This window comes from Megalobrama amblycephala, linkage group LG1 (genome assembly GCF_018812025.1).
Source record: "Megalobrama amblycephala isolate DHTTF-2021 linkage group LG1, ASM1881202v1, whole genome shotgun sequence".
NCBI classification, from domain to species: domain Eukaryota; kingdom Metazoa; phylum Chordata; class Actinopteri; order Cypriniformes; family Xenocyprididae; genus Megalobrama; species Megalobrama amblycephala.
The window spans coordinates 38,312,763-38,338,524 of record NC_063044.1 but is presented as its reverse complement, the minus strand read 5'-3'; the positions used below and the strand labels follow the sequence as shown (position 1 = coordinate 38,338,524).

The following is a 25,762-nucleotide window of genomic DNA, read 5'->3' as shown; positions in this document are numbered from 1 at the left end:
TTGACGTAGGCGGAAGTACCGACTCAATGTTTACAAGTTGAACATGCAAATACTAACCTTGCATCCCAATATGCATACTATCCAGCCTATCCGCCCTAAATAGTATTGAAAATTACTAATGTATGCACATTGAGACGCAGGCTCGGTCAAACGCTGTTTTACAAAAAAAGGTAAAACAACTAATGGTTCTTCCATCCTGTGTTGTCAGTGCCATCAGACTGTCATACCCTTCTCCATCAGAACAAAAACACCTCTAAAGGGGGTCGCAAACCGGACGCGAAGCTCGGCGCCGCGCAGCGTCGTGTCTCTGACAACTCACAGGTATCGCGCACCGGCCGCGCACATTATATACGCACAAGCTCAATTTTGACTCGACTCCTGATAGAAGAGCTGCACAATGGGAGTGTTTTACGTCAACAGAGAAACGTTGCATATGCCTATGCTTTAATAATTCGCACTGAGGTTAGTGTACATGGAAAAATGGCACAACAAAGCAAAAGGAAAAAAAGGCTACGTTTATTATACATTTTTATACTTTATTCAAGCTGTTAAACTAAAAATTTAAAACTAATGTATCTTGCAGCACAGGGTGAAGTCAGTATGTACATTAACGACGATTAGAGAGAAATATAATATACATATAATGTAGAACAATGTACATGGCGCCGAGGACAGGCGGCGAATGTGACGGTGTAAGGGCAACGGAATGCAGGGCAACAACTCATATGGCCTATAGAATGCAGTTAGAATGTCCATAAAATTCAAGATATGAAAGGCGAAAGGTGATTGATTTGAACCCTTTGAAGTGTACAACAACTCTGGTAAGATCAGAACATTCGCTGCTTAATTCAAACGTGGTTTTACCCTTTGGCTGCGGTGGCAGCCCCCATTGCACATTATTGATCAACTGACATGATTTAAAGGATTAATTCACTTTCAAATGAAAATTAGCCCAAGCTTTACTCAGTCTCAAGCCACAACTTTCTTCTTTCTGATGAACACAAACAGAAATAATATTAATAAATATCCTGACTCATCCGAGCTTTATAATGGCAGTTAACAGGGGTCATGACTATGAGCTGAAGAAAGTGTCTCCATCCACATCCATCCATCATAAACATACTCCAACACGGCTCTGGGGGTTAATAAAGGCCTTCTGAAGCGAAGCGATGCGTTCGTGTAAAAAAAAATCCATATTTAACAAGTTATGAAATAAAATATCTAGCTTCTGCCAGACTGCTTTCCGTATATTTTTTCACATCGTTTCACTTCAAAAGGCCTTTATTAACCCCCCGGAGCCGCATGGAGTACGTTTATGATGGCACTTTCTTCAGCTCATACTTGTTGGTCCCGTTCACTGCATTATAAAGCTCGGATGCGTCAGGATATTTATTAATATTTCTCCGATTGTGTTCATCAGAAAGAAGAAAGTCATATACACCTAAGATGGCTTGAGGGTGAGTAAAGCTTGGGGTCATTTTCATTTGAAAGTGAACTAATCCTTTAAAAGACAAAACAAATATTTGACAATAGGCGCGATATGTTTCTCCCGGTTGGTGCCCACACTCCATATCCGAGCGCGCACACGTAATATCTGAGCCAGATTAGAGCCATGAGGACACTATTGAGAGCACAAGAGTTTTGTGGAGAGATTCATGCCGCACATTACATTGATGCGCACATGCATCGTTAAAAATGCCAGCAACTGCCTCAAGTGAACTATAAAAATGAAAATAACGTCACATCTGAAAGCTGCAGCCGTTTTTTATTGGTTAAAATGAATGGAGAATATCTCATCTTATTTTTCCATAGGTGCTCAGTGCCTATATAGCCTATAGTTCATGAAAGGCTATAGTTAACTAGATTGTGAATATTTTGAATAAAAAAGCAAAAATTAAATAAAAGTGATAGTCATACAGTGCTGTTGACCCCCAGCATTACTTCATTAAATGAATAATTAACCGTTGATTTTCGTGATCTGTAATTGTCCCTTTTCAGCACAGTATCCATCTATTTCACTTATAAATTTGTGAAATGTCAATAAAATAATACTAGCCTACATAATTACAGATCAGTTTAATGCTTCATTTTGTATGAGACAGAAATGCATGTATGTAAAGTACATTTGTTAAGCATTACAGCATAAGTCTGTCTGTTGAGCAGATTAAAGTGAAAATACTATGGTAGTCCACAATTAAGTTTTACCTAACAGGATGTTTCACAACAGCTGCTTTATTGAATAGGCAAGCCTTTATCTTCCTTTTCCTTTTCACAAAGTGGAGACAAATTCCACTTAAGTATGTGTTCTGACACAACATAAGGGACGCAAGAGGAACGACCCGGATAATTGGGTTAATTGCAAAAAGCATGCAATTAGCTCTAATTGAAGTAACCACGGTTGTATTCAGAGGTACTGATTCACTGCTGAGAGTAGCTATGGCGTGTCTTTAACAGTATCTTCTGAAACTGAAAGCAAGCAAGATAGGTGCTACAAAAAGCATTTATAAAGGTCAATCAATCAAATGTCATGTTTTGGGCAGATAATGAGATGTGATTTCTAAAAAAAAAATCTTCAATGCTATGGACACGAAGGAATAAAGAAATAGAGCAACAGGTAGGCTGGTATCAAGAACCCAAGACAGACCTCCATTGTGTCCCGTTTTGCATATCTGTCCCAAATAGCATGCAGGAACTGATTGTTTCTGTCTCAAACAGTGTTCAAAATAGTATTCTAAAGGTGCACGGATAATATTTCAGGTGGATTTATGAAGTATGCATCCAGGTGTTCTTTTTAGGTAACATTATCCACAATCCCCTGTGCAACATAAGTGTTTGTGATGTGATGGTGAGGAGAAGCAAAAACATAATCAGTGTATAACATGACAAGTGAATGATAAGTACCAATACTTGGGGGCACTTTTGCCGAGTTCCATTGAAGTCGGAATTTGTTCCTACTGGAATAATGCAGAACGCCACTTAGCCTAAAGTTTTAGGCAACACGGCAAATTATAAACATCCTTTTTAAACAAATAAAAGGTAAAGTTCTTACATTAGCTACACAATCACAAAACCTGATTAGATATAGATAACCTTTTCCCCCTCTTGATAATTGTACACAAAAAAAATGCTAGCATTGGGTTTGTTTGTTTTTTAGGCATAATTTTCAGAGCATTAGACAGACTCTCTGATGTCAGAGATATTAAGTATATCCCACATCTGGGGGTATTAATATAGAATTCATTAAATTATTTATATCATTGTATTATTGGATGAGTGACCACCAGACTCCCCCAGGTGAAAAAAAAAGTTAATTTCTATAATGTAAAAAAAATTCTTCTTTAGTACTTCTTAAGATAATCTTAAGAACATGTAAGTGTCCTCAACTGTGCTATTTTGAGACACCATGAAATATGAACTAAAATGTGCTTTTAATATACCATCTCATTTAAAAAATATATTTAGATAGCCTACCACTTATAGTGCATTTGAACCTATAGTGTACTACAAGTGGTAACTAAATATATTTTTTAAATAAAGAACTAAAGAAGAAGAAGAAGAATACTAAAGAATAGGCCTACTAAAGAAGATTGTTTAGTATATTAAGTACAAAATTAGTGCGCGAAAATAGAGCACTTCAAGTATAAATATATATTTACCTCAAATGGTGCCTCTGGATGGCGCTAAAGTGTTTAATCATTATCAATATATATATATATTTATTAAAAATAACTCTATAAATGAGTTCCAAATTACACTTATTTTCGAGCCCTACACTTTTCAGCGGTCCAGAGCTCAAACGTTGGATAGTTTGGGCAAAAAGAATAGTTATTTCTGAATTAAATGCAACTCTTGAGTTCTTATATCGAACAATTAGTAGTACAGTCTTTGTTAGCTGTGTCTTGAATGGATGGTTCATGCAGTTTTAAACATTATGAACAGAGTTTTTTTTATTAAATAAAATGATTAAACACACGTAACATTACATGTAGCTAACATAGCCTATATGCATGTGTGCATTATCACCTCTGTGATGACATTCAGTGTCAATAACTCACCTTGACAATGATCAATGCCCTTCAGCTATGTTCTATATTCGTTCTAATGTGTCAGAGGAATGTTCTTAAACTCTATTCAAAGTAATATCATACCTTCTGTTCTCTTCAAGCGTCAAAAGATTCGCTTCAACCGTTCTCCTGATCCTTTAGAAGTAGCGCGAAAAATGACGAACGCTCTGGCGTGACCGTGCGCAGCGCGGTACAATACTGAGTTCTGATTGGTCGATCGCTGTTATTTATAGTTTGTTAATTATCATACACGATATTTTAAAATTTCGTTTACATGATAATAATAACCTACATAACACTGTTAATCTAAATGGGGTAGTGGGGGGGGGGGGGTGCTTTTTGTCATTTTTCTTCATGAAGGGTTAAGCCATCCCCCCTCAAATCGAGCCCTGGATGACACCGAGTGCCATAGTAACACATCATAGAAGGCTATATTGAGCATTTATACATACGTAAATAAAATATCAGAGCTATTTAGCAATATTAACTTACATTCATATGCTATATCCACATATGCGAAAATATGTAGGCTATTCATATTCACATAATTCACATAAAATGCACATTTAAATAACCAGATGAAGCATTTGGGGGGATTTGTATTATAGCTTTGTATTTTGCATGTGTATTTGGCGCCCTCTGGACATGCACTGATGAACAAGTGGAAGAGATTCTCACAGTCGAAAATCATTTCTATGAAGAAATTATTTTTTCATAGACGCACACGTCTTTCTCAGTTCAGTCAATATGTATTGGGAACAAAACCTGGCGAGTAATGAACGGCTGATTAAGGCATGGTAGGCTAGCCTAAGTCCTTCACAGCCACAGGTAATAATAATCGAAGCCGAGTGTTCTTATAATACTAATATAAAGGTTTTATCGGCCTCAGTGTGTACAGCGAGTTGTCAAACAGCCTATGTATATTTTGATCTGTGCATCTTACGATCTGTGGCTTTTTGCTATATAATATTTGGCAGCTACTCAGATTTACACGTCTAAAAGCATATTGTTAAATCACTCCTCCTGGAGATTTGTCAGCCATTTCCAACTACCTTGACTGATTTTAGTTTGACTCAGAAAGACGTGTCTGTTTTATTTTATTATTATTTTTTTTTTGTCTTGGTCTGTATAGACATGGACAACAGTATCATTTCAAATCTGCTGCAAAATGTGAGGGAAACTATAGTCCAGTTCAGATTTGTGGCGCAATACTGCCACCTGTCGGAAACCTTCCCTGAATCAATGAGGCACGAGGTGTCGTGATTTTACCACTGTTCTTTGCATGACGTACAATAATAAAAGCCAATGATCAATAAATAGATACATTTATCAATTGCAGTAATGATCAGAATGAATTCTGAAAGCATAACTTTATATTGTGTACGGTTGTCGATTGACAGGCGGTCAAAACTGTGTGTAGGATATTGCCGGTTTTACGACTTACGACTTACGACTATATCTATGAAAATTTTCACTTGACAAGCAGCAGCAGCAGCCTCCTCCTATTAACAGCAGGCGGCACGTCTAAGCTTCTGTGAAAAACAATGGTAGTATGATCATGTGACCTCAATATGTGAAATCAATTTTTACTCTTTGCTGCAAAAAAAAAAAAATCAATAACTCATCCCAAAAGCTATATGACTTACTTACAAATCTCTTTTCAATTGAGAATTCCACTCAAAAACAAAACAAAACAAAACGTCAATTTGGAAATGTGCTTGACATTTATAAAGACAATAAAATAGTGTATTCTGAGTATGGTACACACACAAAGTTAAAGGCACCTTGACTTAAACACTTACAGTTCTGCCTTGGATTCAATCAAAGACAAACAAAACAAATGTTGAAATGAGGCTTGAACCCTTGAAATTAGAACTCTATTCTTAACTATACAATCTTTATTCATCAAGAATAAAAAGCTAATAAGACAATAGTGGTGTTGTGATGCCTAAAATATATTATTTCACATATATATGAAAATCCTAAATTTGTTTTGCTGCCTAAAATAGTTTTTCTTAGTTGCTAGTACACTGTGCATTGTTGATCTATCTGAAATAGCAAATGTGTGCAGTTACCTCTTATATAAATGTGATTTATTGTTTATTTAATATACAAAACACTTATTTATATACTCAATAAATTATATTCTTTTATTCCAACAAACTATTTATTGTACTACATATTTGTAGATTTGAAAACTGTGGCTTTTCTCTGCAGATTGTGAGACTTTGATTGTCATAATTTTGTACTGCTGCTGAGTACATCAACTTGTGTATTTGTGTCTTACAAAAAAAAAAAAAAAAAAAAAAAAGGAGGTACTTAATATTACTTGGGCGCTCAGTATTTTCTATACACAGAAATGTTAGGTCTTATCGATGTGGCATTCATGTTATTGCACACTTAGGGAAGCATATGCAACACTTGCTGTTGTAAAATGTAATTTTTGGCCACTCAGATCTTTAAAGCAAATACTTCAAGTTAAAACGCTGCTTTTGAGCTGGATTTCTGCCTGCAGAGAGACAGTTATGCTTTTTGCTCCAGGCGTGAAATCACATCATCAAGGTGCAGATGGAAGATCTTTGCGGAGGACACGTCAAGTGGATCATGGCCAGACAAAATATCTCAGCACTGCTATCGAAAGTCTCCATCAGGCAGAGTCACCACAGGAACTGATGTGTCTGTTGAGCAATAGCTGCGAGTACATGGCACCCTGCTGCATTGTTTTCCCATGCAAAATAAGGAGAAAAATTATTCCAACCTTGTCTACCTCATTTCCTCCCATAATACACACCCTGAGATACTCATTCATCCTTAGAGAGGAGTGTATTAGCCCATTGTGCAGTGATTCCCCCTTAAATTCTCCCTTTGAGAGGAGCAGCAAGCCATGTTGGGAGATAATGAGTGGTAATCTGAAGCTACTCATAGTGTTTGGTATAGTGCATCTCTGCTGCAGCGGGTGGAAGGGAATGAGGTCATTTATTAAGCGTGATGGTAGCATAAGAAGTTGGGATGTAGCCCTCGTCCCCGTTGTTCCGGCGCACCCGCGTCCATCCATCGCCCTTATCCTCCTCCACTACAGACAGCACCTCCCCTTCCTGCATGGATATGGTTCCCTCGCTGGAGCCTGTGGACAGATGGATGATCGTGGAGGCGAGTGTCAGAGGAAAAGAGGTGGTTATGATATTCGCCAGCGCTTGTGCGAAGCCGTTTAGTCATACCTGGGAAATTATAGAGTGCTGTGCATTGACCAATCGGTGTGGCGACTTCCTCTTCCTCAAAGTCGTCGTCAAACTCCGTGTAGACAGCTTGGGAGGGGTCCGTGTCATCTGAGAGAGCTCCGGGACTAAAAAGAGCACATTATGTAAACGTAATCCAATCACCATGACCAGATTAAACCAATTTTAAGGTTTCTAAAAATCTGAATAAGACAGCTGGAATATTCCTGTATTAATTTGAATTCTGTTTATTTATATCGAAGTAATTTGAGTAAAACGAGAGAAGTCGAGCTACAGAAATCATGACTTTTTACAAACATTTAAGAGGAAAATTAAGGAATAAAATGTTCCTTAATCATTTTGATGTACAATCAAAACATACTATAACTTTCCCAGAAAAAAAAAATTTTTACTAACACTTTGGACTTCCTCTTCCTCAAAGTCTACTTTCTACAAGCACTTTGCTGGTGAAACTGGGAGTTGACAGGGCACTTGCATACTGTAGCACTCCTGTTGCTTTTATTGCTTCTACTACTCTCATTTGTAAGTCGCTTTAGAGAAAAGCGTCTGCTAAATTACAAAATTTAATTCTTTTTTTTTTTTTTTTTACTGAAATAACAAAAAACAATTCCCCTGATCGGTGCATAAAATTCCATAATAATATCAACATTTAAAAATGATTGCAGACTGGATACAAGGTCCACTATACTATATATTGACTTTCTAAAGCATCTAAAGTTTGTCTGGTCCAATTGTGTAATATCTTTTTTATATAGGGAACTTTTCTTGAGTTTTTTTTTTTTTTAGTTTTTTAATTAACAAATCAGAGTCTCATGACCTACATTCATTGCACTCTTGTGTGCCGTTGTCAAGGACACAAATGATAATGAGTTGATTAAATTACTTTGTAGAATTCCTAATAATGAATATAATGCAATGGTATTTACACAAGAGAGTAGAAGGAAAACAACATGCAATTCTTTGTTTATTGGAAACATGCTGATTACACTGGTCTACAATTTTTTAAGCCGTCGTCTGCTTCAGAGATAAAATGTGCTATTTCTTTTGTATTTTAATATGCTGAATTCAAATATGACAATTAATACAACTGATTGCCCACTGTTTCCAAGATATTTAAAGGGTTAGTTCACCCAAAAATTTAAATTATCCCTTAATTTACTCAACTTCAAGCCATCCTAGGTGTATATGACTTTCTTCTTTCAGACAAACACAATCTGAGTTATATTAAATAATATCCTGGCTCTTCCAAGCTTTATAATGGGAGTGAATAGTAACCTAGATTTTGAAGCCCAAAAAAACGCATCCATTATAAAAGTAATCCATACGGCTCCAGTGGCCTCTAATAAAGGCCTTCTGAAGTGAAGCAATGTATTTTTGTAAGAAAAATATCCATAATTCACTCTTCCGCCAGAATCTACTTGCTTCCAGAAGCCCAGGATTCTAGTTTATAAAGTTATAAATATGGATATTTTACTTACAAAAATGCATCACTTCGCTTCAGAAGGCCTTTATTAACCTCCTGGAGCCGGATGGATGGATGGATGGATGGATAAATGGATGGATGGATGGATGGATGGATGGATTGGATGGATTGGATGGATGGATGGATGGATGGATGGATTGGATGGATTGGATGGATGGATGGATGGATTGGATGGATTGGGTGGATGGGCTTTTTTGGACTTCAAAATCTCAGTTACTATTCACTTCCTTTATAAAGCTTGGAAGAGCCAGGATATTTTTTAATATAACTCTGATTCTGTTTGACTGAAGAAAGATAGTCATATACACCTAGGATGGCTTGAGGGTGTGTAAATTATGGGATCAATTTCATTTTTGGGTAAACTATCCATTTAAGTTTTTACATTATACATCTATGTACTGTATATTGTGTAGATAGTACCTGTCACCTGTCCAGTTTATGTAACACTTTAAAAATCAGCAGAAGGGTTATATAAATTAATTTTTTTTATGAAACAAATGGCAAAAACTTATGTAAAAGTCCTACTCTGTGCTTCTTGGCTTGTCTCTTGAATTTATTAAATGGAGCATCTCTTGTCCCTGGCCAGCAATAGTCTGCAAGCATTGATAGGCTCCATCTGCTCCATTTAAAGTTATCTGCACTGCTCACACATATATGAGACATCTCTGCTCACTTTGGCTAAACAGAAATATGTCCCTTTGCAAAATCAAACATAGTCACGGATGATGCAATTATAACAAAGCATACATCACTCTGCTGAACAAATTGCCTTATATCAGTTCTAGAAATCATACAGCAGGGGTGCAAGACTCAGTTCCTGGAAGGCCACAGCCCTGCAGAGTTTAGCTTCAACCCTAATTAAACACTCCTGATCCAGCTCATCAAGTCCTTCAGGCTTATAAGAAAACTACAAGTATGAGTGTTGGAGCAGGATTGGATAACTAAACTCTGCAGGACTCCAGGAACTGAGTTTTGCACCCCTGCTGTATGATATCTACAACTGATATAGGACAGAGTGATGTAAGCTTTGTTATAATTGCATCATCCAGGACTTCTAGGCTGTGCCCAAAATCACCCACTATACCCTTAAATAGGACACTATCTGAGGGGACAGCCATTTGTAGTGGTGTCCAAAACCATAGTGGATGTTATTGAGTGCAATCATTCAATCCCACAATGCACCGCAATAACAAGCGTACAACCGATGTACATTCAATGGCTGGAGAATACCCATAATGCACTGTGAAAGTCATGCACCGAATAAATTCCCACGTCTGACCAGAAGATGGAGACTGCAGCTGAATCATCCATCCATCCATTTTTTAAACTGCTGGTCCAATGTGGATACAGCGTAATATCACACAGGTATAAATTTGCTTTTAATTTGATTATGAAATTGTTTAATTAAGGTATATATATAGTTTCCATGACAGAGTTAAAGATAAATCTTTTCATTTCTACTGGAGAGGCCATTTTGCTAAGTTTCAAATGATTATTAAACAGCAAGCACATACTATGCAACTATAAACTATCCGAATTCACTCACTCGTTTTCAATCACTCCTCATAGTGGACTATATTAGTGGACTAATGTAGGGAATAGTGAATGGGGGTGATTTCAGACACAGCCAACATGATGCAATTCATTTCAGAAATCATAGCTTCAGATTGCATCATTCACTGTTTTGCCTAAAAAGCAATTACTGTCCAAACACAGTCATAGAATTATTCATAGATCCAGTCAAAGATGTGTTTTAGTCATTTCTGGTTTAAATTGAGATCACTTCCATTTATTACTCACATATCCTTCGGTTGTATATACTTAACAGCATTTCTTGAAAACTAGAGCCAACACTTTTTTTAAGCATCATTTTCATTCTCAGTGACCCAGAATTAGTAAAGTTTGACTACATTTATTATTTCAGAAGAATTTTGACTGGCCAGTGTAATATTCCAATATCTTTGATGCAAAAGAAAGAAACCTCTTTAAAGGCTTAATCTGAATACACACCATAATCAGAAAATCGTGTAAACTCTTTGTTGAAATAAAACTGACCTGCTGGGGTTGTGAGCACCATTATTGTTCAGAGAATGAGTCGAATATCGTATCGAGTCTCCCCGGCCTCCTGCTTCTGCAAGCCAGGACTACAACAAACCAAGACATGAGTGTGCTGAGAAAGTCTTTATGAAGCGGATAAAAGATTTACAGAGAGAGAGTTCAACTGAAACCTCATATTTGTTGAGATCTCCTCGCAGTTTTTCCATGTTTTGTGCCGTCTGAGTGATCTGAGGTGCCAAACTTGCAGGATCTCCCATCTGAGGGTTTTTTTCATAAACATCTTTCATCTTACCCAGAGCCTCACTATAGAGAGAAATAAATATATTTATTTAAGATAGAGAGAGATTGATCGTAACAGACAAAAGACAAAGAACAAACACTCAACACCACTGATTCCTCAGAGACCTGAAGAGCTTAGTAAACAAAGCCCAGACCCCGGTAACCCTGAGGATTCAGCTGTGGCCAGTTGCCATAGAGATGGTTGTCGGAGAGGCAGCATGCCGGGCAACTCACCTCTGATCCATTTCCTTCTGCAGCTCCTTGCTGATGTCATCGATCTTCTGTTGCAAGCGTTTCCTGCGCTGCTCAGGAGGAAGATGGGTGAAGCCCTCTGTGTCCACAGGCTGAGGAGATGGAAGGGGAGATAGTGTCACTCACAGAGATTCACACCAACACACAGCAACCCTCCAACACCACAAGATAAGCAATGAAAGACGTGCACCAGAGACCCAACAGTAAGAGTTCAGGTTTGCAGTAGCAAAAGCTGTAAATGTAGCAATTCATCAACAGGGTAATCATACCGTCTGTTACAGTTGTTCCACTACAGGCTGTATGTTTTAACAACATTTGGCAACACATTTTTCATTTATGACAAGTCAGTCAAGGAGAAATGCAGTTTTACTCAAAGGAATGTTCTGGGTTAAATAAAACCAGCTTTTTGATCAGAATCTGTGACATGCTGTCGATTACCAGTGATTTTTTTATGGATGTCTATAAGGAATAGTGACCAGAGGGGTTTAAAGGCAGAGTTGTGAAGCGGTTACATTTATGTAACAGTTACTTGAAATATATTTAGTCAAATATTTCATATTTGATCTATCAATTTAAAAATAAAAATAATAAATATAAATATAAAAATATAAATATTTAAAAATAATCCTTTCAAAATTGGACTGCTTTTCTAGGTCTAAAAAGTTCTGGTTATTATGTGTTACTAATGTTACATTTAAGTAACAGTTACTTGAAATATATTCAGTCAAATATTTTATATTTGATCTATAAAAATTTAAAAATAATCCTTTCAATGTTGGACTGCTTTTCTAGGTCTAAAAAGTTCAGGTTATTATGTGTTACTAATGTTACATTTATGTAACAGTTACTTGAAATATATTTAGTCAAATATTTCATATTTGATCTATAAAAATTTAAAAATAATCCTTTCAATGTTGGACTACTTTTGTAGGTCTAAGAAATTCTGGTTATTATGTGTTACTAATGTTACGTTACATTTATGTAATGGTTACATATTTAGTAAAATATTTCATATTTGATCAAAAAAAAAAAAAAAGACAAAATAATCCTTTCAAAGTGGAACTACTTTTTTAGGTCCAATGTTAATGTTCTGGTTAACATGCGTTACTAATGTAATTACTGTGGGCGGCATTTGCTCCATGTAAACAGTGTGTTACAATGGTTATGTACCCTTGCATAGAAAAAGTTCAAGTAAAGCAGAAAGTACACTTTAGTTTTAATGTGAGCTCTTGGCATATGTGGACAGCCGAAGGCACTGGTGTCTTAAAAATGTTTTTTTTAAAGTATACTTCCTTTGATGCTCGACACATATGCACTAGAAAGTTTAAGACATAACTTCAGTAGATAGAAGTTACTCAAATAGCGCAGACAATGGACAAGTGTTGGACACTTTCTTGTGCACAAGTGTCGAGCGTCTGCGCTAGACTTAGATTTTAAAGTTGGATGTTACTTAGAGCAGATGGGTTTGGTAGCAGCACTAGCCTAATGCTTGTTGAATGTTAAAATGTAATGGCTATACTATCAACAAGTGTGACAGTTTTTAGCATTTATTCACATTGCTGTAGACTTGCCTCACAGACCTCCACTTAAAAGTGTCTTGTTGTTTTCCATTGTTTTTACAAACCCAAGGGACACATGATGTCAATAGTTAAAACTGCATTTAACCAGGAATATTCCTTTGAGCAACCCTCAATGCATTTAAACCATGTGCACAGATTTATCAATACAACTTGCCCAAAACAGTACACCATAACAGCCTGGCTTAAGCATCAATGCATAGATTTTGTGTTAATATGCCTGTGTTGCAATGTCTCACCCTGGAATGGCTTGTCACCGTTTAAGAGCCATGATAGATAGTGTACTGTAAATTAACCCAGAGGCTGCTGTGCCTTTCTCTGAGAATGGCCACCTCTACAATAGTGAATGATAGAAAATCTGTAATTTCTGAGAAGATGTAGAGGTGGTCATATGTGAAAATCCTCAGAAGCAGAAAATGATCCAATAAAAACAGAGAAAGTGAAATATACGTGTATGCGGCAAGTACAGCCCATACCATTTTAAGCCTCTCTGGAGTAAACTGAGAAAGAGAGAAATAAACAGACAGTGCTTTATAAGCTGGAATCACACTAGTCGATTTTTTTCCTTTATGATTCCTAAGCAAGTAACACACCAAGTCAAAAAGCTGCGCTTGAACACATGAAAAGAACTGAAGACAACTGTCAACTAGCATGTGCGTTCTGCGCCTGCGCGCAAGTAAATATCAGCAACTATCAGCTGTTTACTTTCAGCGCTTCCAGGTTCTACGTCAGAACGGCGACTCATTATTGGCCGGCTCCTGCGTCAGCATCACACAAATGTGTCGTGCTGCTCACGTGAACAGCCTCTGCCAATAATGAATCAGCGTTCTGATGTATAACCTGGAAGCACTGAAAGTAAACAGCATAGGAGACTGACAGGGAAGAGAAGATATTGAAGGGAAGAGAAGATATTGATGTAATGTTACATTTATGTAACAGTTACATGAAATATATTTAGTAAAATATTTCATATTTTGAATAAAGTCGTTATTTTTGTTTTGTTTTGTATTCTAGTCTCTTCATAAAATAAAGGTTGAACCACTGCAGTCACATCAACTGTTATAAGGATGTGTTTAGTACCTTTCTATACCTTGAAAGTGGTGGTTAAATTGCCATCTATGGGCGAGTCATATACCTCTCGGATTTCATCAGAAATCTCTTATTTATATCCATTTGTGTTCTAAAGATGAACAAAGGCCTTACGGGTGTGGAACGACATGAGGGTGAGTCATTAATGACAGAAATTTTCATTTTTGGGTGAACTAACCCTTTAAGCTTCAGGCGTAATCATCCAAACAGCATAAAATTGCTGACTGCTGTCAACGGTGATTGTGTAAACATGTACTTTTGGCATTTGCCCTAAACTTACATGACTAACCAAATAAGAAAGAAAAGGCAGAACAGTATACTTTTATTGAAATTAGTCATGTTTTCACATTAGTTGACACATATTGCTGCAACATGAACATACCACAAGCGCCAGAGGAGCAAACACACACCACACTCACTCAGAGGACAAAGTTACTACGTGAACTGCATTCTAATTCAGTCTAACAACTTGTTACATTCACGCTTTGCTCCTCTTCTTATTTCAGCAAGCTTCATGTTGATTTGTTGCCAATATGGGATGTTGTAATGTGTGGGAATGAGAAAGAATGGCAGTCGTCTAATTTGCCACCAAACTTCCATTCTTAAATCGCAGAGCGTGAAAGACTCAAGAGGTTGAGATTTCAGCCAAAGCATCTTGTAGGAGTCATCTACTACCGTTTTCAGTTCTGTCAGGTTGGCTAGTTGTGACGTCAGCCTTAGCTACATCTCAGTAGGTGTTATAAGTGTATTAAAGAGTGTGGCAGGAATAGGTGAAGAGCTGGAGATGTTGTGATTGAAGATGAGTGGTGAAAGATCTGTGATTTCTACATCATTGTGACCATTCATGTGCACGTGACCACGACTCAGACCCAGATCAATCTAGTGCTGCTGAACACCTTAAAGAGACGGTGTAGTAAAGTTGCTTGATCCCTGACCTGTCACACTCACCGTTCTCTTGAGGGTCCGGAAGGAAGAGATTCGGGGTTTGACTGTCTTATTGATTTCCTTCAAACAGTACGACAGAGGGTCCCGGCCAAACTTGGGGGAGGGGGGTCCGTTAGCGGGCGAGGGGGTGGGGGGTGTGGAGAAAGGACTGAGCGAGGACGAGGGAAGCTGGGACAGACACCAGGCACAAACCCAGAGGAACACAGGGACAGGACGGCAGGAGAGGGACAGTGGAAAGGGTAAAAACAAACAAAAAACACATATGACAAGGGAAAATAAAGAGACACCATCAAACACCTCAAAGCAACATCAAAACAGCAACGAGGACAACACTGGACCAACCTCAGCAAGAGCCAAGAGAAGCAAGACAAAGAAAACCCAAACCCACAACAGCCCCAAATCCACAAGCCCCAGCAAAGCAATCAGCCAGATGAAGAAGCAAACAATGGCTCCATCAGAAATCAATCAAGTCTTGGCCATGTTCAATGGATAATGTGGCCTTCAAGAGATGTCGGAATGATTGTGAAGACGAGATGAACATACATGAATGGCACCACAAGTTGAGGTCATGTAAATTACAGTACCATGATCTATACAACAAACTTTTGTTTGTTTAATGTTGATGAAAAACAGCTTTCCAAAAAATTGAGGTGACAGGATTGTGTGACATCATTACCCAAACATAATTACTAGCCCAAATTGTTTTGGATTAGTTCACTTTAGAATAAAAATTTCCTGATAATTTACTCACCCCCATGTCATCCAAGACGTTCATGTCTTTCTTTCTTCAGTCAAATAGAAATTAAGGTTTTTGAGGAAAACATCCAAAGATTTTTCTCCATATAGTGGACTTCAACAGGGTTCAACAGGTTGAAGGTCCAAACTGCAGTTTCAATGCAGATTCAAAGGGCTCAACACGATCCCAGACAAGGAATAAGGGTCTTATCTAGCGAAACAATTGGTCATTTTCTTGAAAAAAAAAAAAAAAAAAAAAAAAAAAGATATGCTTTTTAACCACAAATGCTCTCTTGCACTGCACCACGCATTACGTAATCGTGTTGGAAAGGTCACGTGTGACGTAGGCGGAACTACCAATCATACATTTACAAAGCGAACGTGCAAAGACTAAGTCAAACAGCCTTTACAAAAAAAAAAAAAAAAAAAAAAAAAAAAAAAAAAAAAGGAAAACAATTATTTCAGACGATTTTGAAGTTTAAGGAGAAAATTTGTTTTTCACCCTACCGCGGTACTTCCTCCTACGTCACGCGTGACCTTTCCAACGTGATTACCAATTGCGTGCCGCATCACAGTGCTAGTGCAAGACGAGCATTTGTGGTTAAAAAGTATATAATTGGACATTTTAATTCTGAAGTGAACTAATCCTTTAAAGTGGCAGTATGAAAACAGGCATAAAATAAGGCATAAATTACATGCCTACAGAGAATCCACTGCTCTTTGTTTTTTCATTTGCTAAAAAGGTTCTGGTCTTTGTCATAAAAAAAAAAATAAACGCCAAAAATGTCCATTTCATTCCAACCAAAATCACTTGAATGCACATCACATTGAATTCAAAATATCCAAATGCATAAGCTCTGCAGGAGAATTTTTACTGTCGGCAGCATAAGAATAGTCAATGTAAATAATCTACAAAACCATTACTTTTTTCGCCTCATTATGTCTATAATAAGTGGAGCCACTTTTTGCCCAATCAACATTCAGAGGGATTCTGTTGGATTACATAGCAACAAAACAGCCTAAACATGAAAGGAGCCCTGATAATTCAGTGAATATGCAGTGCACAGTAGCTCTGTTCCAGAACAAAGTGAACTGCCTACAAAAACAACCTTGCAGTTAAATCTACAGTTCAGAGTTGATTCCAAAAGAAGCTGACATTAGCTAAGCTATATGTTACTCTAATAAGTGTATGTATCTGAAGAACACAAGAAACTCAAATAATTGAGTGGGCTGATTTAAAAAGAGTCTGACAGCTTGTTGCCAAGCTAACAAATTGTTATCCTAGCACAAAAAAAAACAATACACACATATTGGATAAAATCATGCATTAATTAGATGGAACTACTTTTAAATATTGCAATCTGGGATATAGTATCTTATATTAAGCCATAATTTTGATCTCTACAGTTTGAAATAATTTTTACATTGGGAGGGCCTATGATCCTTTTCTAGGTTTTCTAGGTAGGCAGTTCACTAAGTGGAAGAGAGCAAATAAGTTTCACCCTGATACAAGAATTTATTTGAAGTTTTAAAACCTAAAATTGCATCAAACAATCCTCTACAAGTTATATGGCTAAGCGAATGACAGCTTGGTGCTAAAAATAAGTATTTCCCCTTAAATTGGTTTTAGCTTCTCAACATTTTTTTGTGACTGTCTCAGCCGGAAAGCAAACATGCACGACGAGCAAAAAGTGAAGGAACAAAGAAAGATGTTTGAGCTAAACTACTAAGGGTAAAGGAAAAGAGAAGAAGATTTGAGGTGCAACTTTCGTAAAACACGACAAAAACTCCATGATATTTGCTAACTCGCAAAGAAGAGAATGGATCTGCACAATGATTTGGAACCAGAAATTAAACAAGAGAAGGGTGGACAGTTAAGCTGGCAAGCTCAGGCAGGCTGGCAGAGGAAGCGCTGAGGGTCATGTGAAGAAGGCCAAGCATTGAACAAGCAGGAAGTGAGATTATTGGAGGAACAGGAAATGATATTATTAATATGAAGGTGAAGTGTTCCTAGAAAACACTTCAGACCTATATAGGCCACAGGGACAAAGAGAGATCCATTGCAGAGCTCTGAATCATCCCATGACTGAAGAGAAGGGAATGTTTTAATGCTTCGCCTCCATCCCTCATTTTAAGAGGATTTTTCGCTTTAACAACTTAACCAGATGCAACCGAGCATCTTTCCTGATGGCACACAGTGTACAAAGGTGTCATTGTGATCGGACTGAAGGATATATTATACAGCAAATAATAGCAGTAGTGTGTGTGTGTTAAGGCCCATGGCAAAGGAAGCAGTGTCCCAAAGAAAAGCACAGACGCAGCAGAATGAGCACTAGGTCACACGCTGAGCTAAACAACAGAGCTGGGGGCTTTTCAATCCCCACTTACAGCCAGAAAGCCATGCAAAGGGTGTGTTCTGGAAAACCGTAATGATCTGTGTTGTGTGCGTCAGAGAGATTGAGGATTGGGGTAAGAAATGGTGAAGGTTGATTTAAACATCATGCATCTTCCAGCTGTGGCAGGGAGACGAAGAGTGCAAGAGACCACAGCTTTGGCTAATAACTTTTCTAGTCGGACCTCCCAAAGACCTGAAACAATGTCCTACCCACAAATCATCTCAAGCCAATCCTTGGTTACTATTCAGACTGTGACTCTCATCTATCCGATCTTGTAGGGCAGGAGTGTCTAATTCTACTCCTAGAAGACCACCTTAACTCCAACCTTAATTAATCTTGAACCATGTATTCAAGGTCTTCAGGACAACTACAATTTTCCAGGCAAGTGTGGAGCTAAACTTATGCCAGTGGTCCAACAGGAGTAGGATTGGACACCTTTTCAGGAACAGGTACTGTAGAAGCCTGCTGGAAACAGATTCTGGTGGCTGGGTTCAAAGCTGGTCAAATTTGGTCAAGCTTCATTTAGTTCAGAGGTGTCCAATCCGGCTCCTGGAGGGCCACCTTCCGGCAGGGTTTAGCTCCAACCTAAATTAAACACATCTGAACCAGCAAATCAAGCTCTTCAGTAACACTAGAAACTTCCAGGCAGATAAGTTGGAGCTAAACTCAGCGGTAGCAGTGGGCGATATGACCAAAATTTTATATCACAATATAAGTAATGTCATTTCATGATAACAATATATATATCATGATATAGTTAATTTGCTATAAATAAAGTTTTTATATAAAATGTTTTGATGCCAATGAAATTTCATAAATCTCATTGCCAATTTCAATATAAAAAAAACTAATACTAGCCTAACTAACATAAGTAAAAAAAATAAAAATAAAATAAACTGTCAAGCTCACTATAGAGCCAAATCTCCACCGGATAATCGTGTCTACCGGTATATCGCCCACCCCTACTCTGCAGGATTATGGCCCTCCAGAAGCAGGATTGGACACCCCTGATTTAGATGGTTGATCAGGTGGACTATCAGCAGTTGGGATCAAAGTCCACCTGGTTAGAGCTGTTAGACAAGTACTAACAAACTGGTGGCATCTGGTTGACATGGTTAACTAAGCTTTGGCTGGTATCACTAGGTTTTTTCCAGCAGGGAACTTTCCATCTCCACAAAGAACACTGGAATTTCATCAGAAGGAACTCTCGCTTCATGGAGAAGTGAGCCCTACCTTGCTCTTCTTATTAAACAACCGGAAGGTTTTATTCTTGTTCTTGCCCAACAGCTCTAGGGGACCTTTAGGAGTGCCTAGGCTGCTGTCCGAGGAGGCCCGGTTGATGCCCTGACTGTAGTCCTCAAACTCCAGATCTCCTGGTCTCTCGAAGCCTGACTTATGTTGCTCTATAAGAACCACAGAGTCCTGAATAACACAGAGAGAAGTGTTAGCTACTCTATGTGTCGGCTTGCAGAGGGTTGACTGCTCTCTCAAAGTGTTTGACTTAAAGGGTTAGTTCACCCAAACATTTAAATTATCCCATGATTTACTCACCCTCAAGCAATCCTAGGTGTATATGACTATCTTCTTTTAGACGAACACATATTAAATACTATTCTGGCTCTTCCAAGCTTTATAATGGTAGTGAAGGGGGGGGCCAGATTTTGAAGCTTAAAAAAAATTAATCCGTCGATTATAAAAAATAATCCATATGGCTCCAGGGGGTTAATAAAGGCCTTTTGAAGCAAAGCAATGCATTTTCGTAAGAAAAATATCCATATTTTAAACTAAATTTGTACAAACAAACAGGTGTCTGGGCAACAAACTCAAGCTCCTCTTTTCTTATATCAAAACCGACATTTCTCTTTAAAAATTCTCATTTAAGACTTCTAATTCGTGACCGGTGTTTTGTTTTGCTCTATCCTCTGTTCATCCATGCTCGTCATTACATCATGCGTCGGAGATCACTTTTCCGCCACAAATCGATACAGCCAAATAAACTGCCGGAAGCCAGTGATTATAGTTAAAAAGTTTTAAATATAGATATTTTTCTTACAAATACCCATCGCTTCACTTCAGAAGGCCTTTATTAACCCCCTGGAGCCGTATGGATTACTTTTATTATGGATGGATGCATTTTTTTGGCCCCCCCTTCACAACCATTATAAAGCTTGGAGGAGAAAGGATATTTTTAAATATATCTCCGATTGTGTTCAATTGAAAGAATATAGTCATATACACCTAGGATGAGTAAATCATGGGGTAATTTTAATTTTTGGGTGAAATTACCCTTTAATGCAGGGGTGTTCAATCCTTCTACCAAAGGGCTAATGTCCTACTGAGTTTAGCTCCAACCTGCCCAATAACACTAGTAATCCTGAAGGCTTTGATTTGCTGGTTCAGGTATGTTTAATTAGGACCGGAGCTAAACTCTGCGGGATTGTGGCCCTCCCAGAGCAGGACTGGACACCCCTGGTTTAATAAGAGCAGGAAATGAAACTGCTTTTCATAAAAACACAACTAAAGACTCACGTTCCTCTCGTTGACATTTGTGCCAGCTCTGTTAATGCCCTCCAGACACTTCCCAATGATGGGCATGACCTGACGCTCCGTGTCTGCAAACAGAATGTAGCCCTGCGCCATCTTTTTGATACGCCGTTCATCCATCTCTTGCAGCTTCTGCAGTGAACAATCATGCATACAGATATCAGTATGCACTCTGTGAGACTGCTTGGGATCATTCCCACAGTAAGCTGAAAGGAACAGATGCGTCTCGGCATGTTAGGACTGAGGCATTTGCTTCTTACATTGAAAATAAGGGGCATGTCCGTGAAGTAGAACTGATTCTGTTCTTTGTTGTACTTCTGAAGTTGTGCAGCATAGTCGTTTTTACACTCCTCTGCTATGTGTGTTCGCATATGTGCCTGCTGTTTGGCCTATGGTTACATGCAGAGATAAAGATAGTGAAATCAGACACCTGTACATAAAGAGGAACAAGGAAACAACAATAATGCATTTGGATATGATGGAAATGAGATGGCAGGATGGGAAGATGTGCATACAAGGGTGTGGCAACACCTGTGAAACCTTTTGGGGAAGCACAAATACCTTCTCTACATCGGCTTTGGTGGCATTGAGGTCCTGATCCGTTTTCTCTGCATATTGAGCAGCCTTTTCTGCCTCTCTCCATTCCCTTTCAAATCGTTTTTTACTCTACCAAAAACAAATAAAAAAACATGAATCAAAGCTATCCCTGTGTTGGTTACTTAATACACAATGCTCTTATTTGTAGCCATTAAAAAGGGATAATTTACCCAAGTTAAGATTCATTTACTTTTGTGTTGTTCCAAACCTATATCAGTTTCTTTGTTCCTCTGACATATTACTACCAGCTATTACACACAAATAAAACAAGGCATTTCACATGACTGAATTCAAACCTGTTATGCGTATTCATGCAGCATATATTTAAAAGTCCCTGAAGGGGCTTGAGTGCACTTTTAATTGAAGCAGTGGTTTAAAAAACAAGACTTCATTCAGGCAAAATCACTTTCAAATCACAAACCACTCACTTTTATTTCATGGATAATATCAGTATTAATATTCTGTCTAACATCTTTTATTTTCCAAAGAAGAAAGAAAGTCATACGGGTTTGGAACAACATGATGGTGACAACACAAATACACAGTTTTTCAGGTGTAATAAGACTCTGTTTACACTCCTGACCCTCACCTGACCAAACACAATGGCCACAGAAACAATCAGTAAACAATCACTTTCAGTCCCCCTACAAAAGAGCAGCTGATGCCACAAAGAGACATAACACAAGCCTCTGACAGGGTGTAAGAGCAGTCTGATCTGGCTGCTCAATGATATGCTCAAAGTCAAAATGTATGACACACCACCCACAACAGGGTCTCCATCACAGCCTGTCACAGAGACAAACTTACATTGTCGAGCTGCTTGTAGGTGCCCTCCAGAGACTGTTGTGCTTTCTTGGCATCTGACAGATGCTGTACATTGAGAGAGAGAGAGAGAGAGAGAGAGAGAGAGAGAGAGAGAGAAAGAGAAAGAGAGATTGGAAAAATGGTCATTGTGCTTTGGGCTTTCTGATATAACATCAAAATAAGAAAAAAAAGACAACCCATTTAGATTTTTATATTTTCTGAAGAAAAATATGAGTGCTTGCTTTCAAAACTGAAAACCATGATTCATAAGTTTAAAGTCTGCATGAAATAAATGAATTCTCTAAATGAATCATTCACAATTAGGTCTATAACATGCATTCATTTAAATAATTTAAAGGTGCTCTAAGCGATCCTGGGTGGAGTAACTTCCTGTTGACGTTCGAAGTGTTGTCAAACAAAACAGAGGCTAGCTAGACCCTCCATCCTCCTCCTCCTCCTCCTCCTCCTCCTCCTCCCCTCCGTACTTCCTGAAACAGTCATGAACGCGCATTTAACCCTTAAATGCCTACCTCGGGTCTTTAGTGACCCGGGACATCATTCACTACCCTCCTCCTCGTTCATTTTTTAAAGTTAGACATCAACCTTCTTGGTATTCCTCAATCAATTCATTATAAAGAATATAACAAGAAAAAAATCATAAAATTTTAAAAGAATGCCTATTTTTGCATTCATTTTGTGTAAAAATTGTATAGGGTCGCGAACGACCCGAGGTGTGTATGAGTGTACGTATATATTTTTTTTCTGCACAACAATAATTGAATCTTAGATGATGGAATCTTAGATGATGGAATAAGTGCAATTCACTTTTATTCCACAAGGTGGCAATGTCTGATACACAATGCTGAAGTTACGACTCATTCAGACAGAAAACGAAATAATAAAACAAACATGAAATGGCTCAGCGATTTACTGCAGAGCAAATACTGAACGCAATCAAATATGACTGTAACTGTCACTGGATGGATCTGGTGAAGCTGTTAGCGATCGAAATATTGATTTTGAAGATGTTGAAAATTATATAGTTTTGAGAATACGTTTGAGATCGCGAATGGGCTCATATTCGTGACCTCAAACATAAAACTAGCCCATTATTTGCTGAATTTACTGGGAAATGAGCTCTGACGAGGACAGTGATGATGGCATAAAACATTTGCTCAAACTGAGCCCTTTCAAGCTCCAAAAGGTAACAAAATATGCTTTATTTTATTCTTCTGTAATTGTTACTCTAATATCAGAGGAGTTTTATATTATCGCGACAGGTAGAGATTCTTCCATGTTAGATATTGATCCGGGTCGATAAAGACCCGAATATGTAAGAATGATTGGCGAAACAGTCATGCATTTAAGGGTTAAAATCATTCTTGTCGGTTATTGGCTGGAGGATGTTTATTATGTTTCGTGGTCCAGGCTGCACCAGTTTGTTTTTGTGTCCGTTTTTGGAGCTTGTGGCGACTACAGAGACCGCGTTTTTTTACAGTGTGTTCAGGGGACAGGCAGCTAGCGGATAGTGAGGAGATGTTTGCTGTATGTGACAAAAAAATGTTTTGGCCTAAAAACGTGTGACATCGCTTAGAGCACTTTTAATGTGCTTAAATCCCACCCCTTTATTAGTATCGATTCAAATCAATCAAATCCAATCAAGAGCCAATGGATAGAACCCTATTTTATTTTTGATAATCCTTTTCACTGTGAGGTACACCCAAGCGATCTTATTCCTAATGACTGCGATTCACCTGTGTCTATTAAACAAAATCACACCGGAACATTCAGATCTGCGTTGACGCAGCTGATGGCCCAGAGAGAGCTGCTGTCATGTTTAGGTATGAAACAGCTTCACAAACAATCTTTTAACAACACAGTATCATTATTTCTGTGTTACAAATATTATTATTAATCACAGAAGTACTGGGATAAAAGTTTATAGTTCGGATATAAACACTGATGTCTACGGTAGCGAACAAAATAGAGCAAACCAACTTTTAAAAAAGTAACTTGGCTCTTCAACGGTTACATCAATTACATCGTTACACCACTAGGTGGCAACAAGTAACTACTCAAACCCCACCCCTTTATTACTATTGACTTTAACGTCTGCATGAACTGGTAGTTGCAAACGACTTTTCTCTAGTGTTGTGACGTATTTCCAAGTGAAACAGAATATTGAATAGAGAGCAAAGTTTTACTTTAGCGCTCCTCCTCTCCGTCTCTCGCTCATAGCAGACTAACGGTTGCAGGAGAGTGGTTTACGTGATTTCAACCCAAGCCGTCAAACTGATGTCATTAGAGAAGGGGCACCGTTGCAGAGGGGAGGAGCATTTTCAGATTTTGATTAAATATTACGAAGCCAAACTATTTTTTGTGTGGATTGACTTGCACGGATGAATTGTTCACCACAAAACTAGCAATTTGAGCTAACAAAATAAATAAGGTAAATTTTGATTTCATTTGTACTTTATATATGATCTATATTCAAATCTGTCTCCATCCAATCAAGAGCCGATAGATAGAGCCAAAGTTCCCACCCTAAATTTCCTTTACAATGTGAGGTACATCACAATCCAGAAGAAAAGATCTGTCGCTACTTCCGTTACATTGCTTTAAAAAACTTTTGAAAACTTTACAGAGTGGTTGCCAGAGAGTTGCTTATGGGTAGCTAAGGTTTTTTTTAATGATTTTGGGTTATTGTTATGAAGTTGAGAAGGTGTTGTGAATAGTTCCCAGGGCACTACTATGCGGTTGGTACTAAAGTGCTTCTTAGTGTTTTAGGGTGTTCACACTTGTAATTCAATTTTCTTGGTTCTTTTGATCCAGACCAAAAAAAAGAAAACATTACATTTAGTGCTGGTTCACTTAGAAATGTAATTTTTAAGACTGAACCTAAAGATACAAAAAATAACAAAAAATAAGATATTTTACAACAGAACTAAACCAACATTCAAAACAATGCCGTGTGCTCAATGCACTTGTTGTATGTTCGAACATATGATGGCATGCACACAAATGAAGATCTGCTGCGAGGAGGCAGCATTTCTGACGCCTGTACCAAACTGTAATGGGCAATGTAGCTCCTGTGACATAGCTCCTATTCTATCCTTTCTAGGGGTCGCATCTGGTGACTTCACATTTCGTTTAGATGTCTATGGTCCATGTTGCATTCATATTTCAGTCAAACCGCATCAGAATATGTTTGGAAGCGGACCCAGATCCATCTTTTCGGGGGTTTCAGTCTGCTTGTTTGGTGTGTACCAGGGTTCAGATGGCAGCGTTCACACTTAATCAAATGAACTGCACTAACAGGGCAATCACACCAGAGTTCCTTTTAATCTAACCATACCAGCCAATTGTGAACACACCCTTATTATGCGGTTGCTAGGTTGTTTTGGGAGGTTGCTAGGGCACATACAGTTGATTGCTCTAATGGTCCATGTCAAAAGAGCCCACCCAAAAGCTTCTGATATCCTGATCCTGGATAGAACTCAGAATCCTCCTTCTACACGTCTATGTGATTTTTTCGCCCATTATATCATCTACCAGGCAAAATTATGATCGCTTAGAAAGGAAATAAGCACACCTCCCTCAAGCAAAGCATATTTTCCTCATAAATCAGAGGTCTTGTCATTCTGGCCTATATCAGAAACATGTTGGGTTGAGTTAAATACTTATGGTTAGTCATTTGTTCAAA

At 38.1% G+C, this 25,762-nt stretch overlaps 1 protein-coding gene across 5 annotated transcripts in view; it reads right to left on the bottom strand.

Moving 5' to 3' along the window:
- Positions 1-5,765: 5,765 nt before the first annotated feature.
- trip10a (thyroid hormone receptor interactor 10a) overlaps positions 5,766-25,762 on the bottom strand; it is a 36,341-nt gene continuing 16,344 nt past the window's right edge. For 2 of the 5 annotated variants that reach the window (XM_048191898.1, XM_048191933.1), the window contains 12 exons: positions 22,063-22,125; positions 21,220-21,324; positions 20,919-21,047; positions 20,644-20,790; positions 19,348-19,536; positions 14,987-15,151; positions 13,426-13,449; positions 11,355-11,464; positions 11,012-11,144; positions 10,839-10,927; positions 7,283-7,407; positions 5,766-7,188 (listed from right to left, as the gene is read on the bottom strand). In XM_048191898.1, coding sequence (XP_048047855.1) covers positions 7,037-7,188; positions 7,283-7,407; positions 10,839-10,927; positions 11,012-11,144; positions 11,355-11,464; positions 13,426-13,449; positions 14,987-15,151; positions 19,348-19,536; positions 20,644-20,790; positions 20,919-21,047; positions 21,220-21,324; positions 22,063-22,125 — 1,431 coding nt within the window. In that variant the 3' untranslated portion in view covers positions 5,766-7,036. The remainder of the gene's footprint in view (positions 7,189-7,282; positions 7,408-10,838; positions 10,928-11,011; positions 11,145-11,354; positions 11,465-13,425; positions 13,450-14,986; positions 15,152-19,347; positions 19,537-20,643; positions 20,791-20,918; positions 21,048-21,219; positions 21,325-22,062; positions 22,126-25,762) is intronic. The other 3 variants (XM_048191907.1, XM_048191914.1, XM_048191924.1) reach the window with 3 other exon arrangements.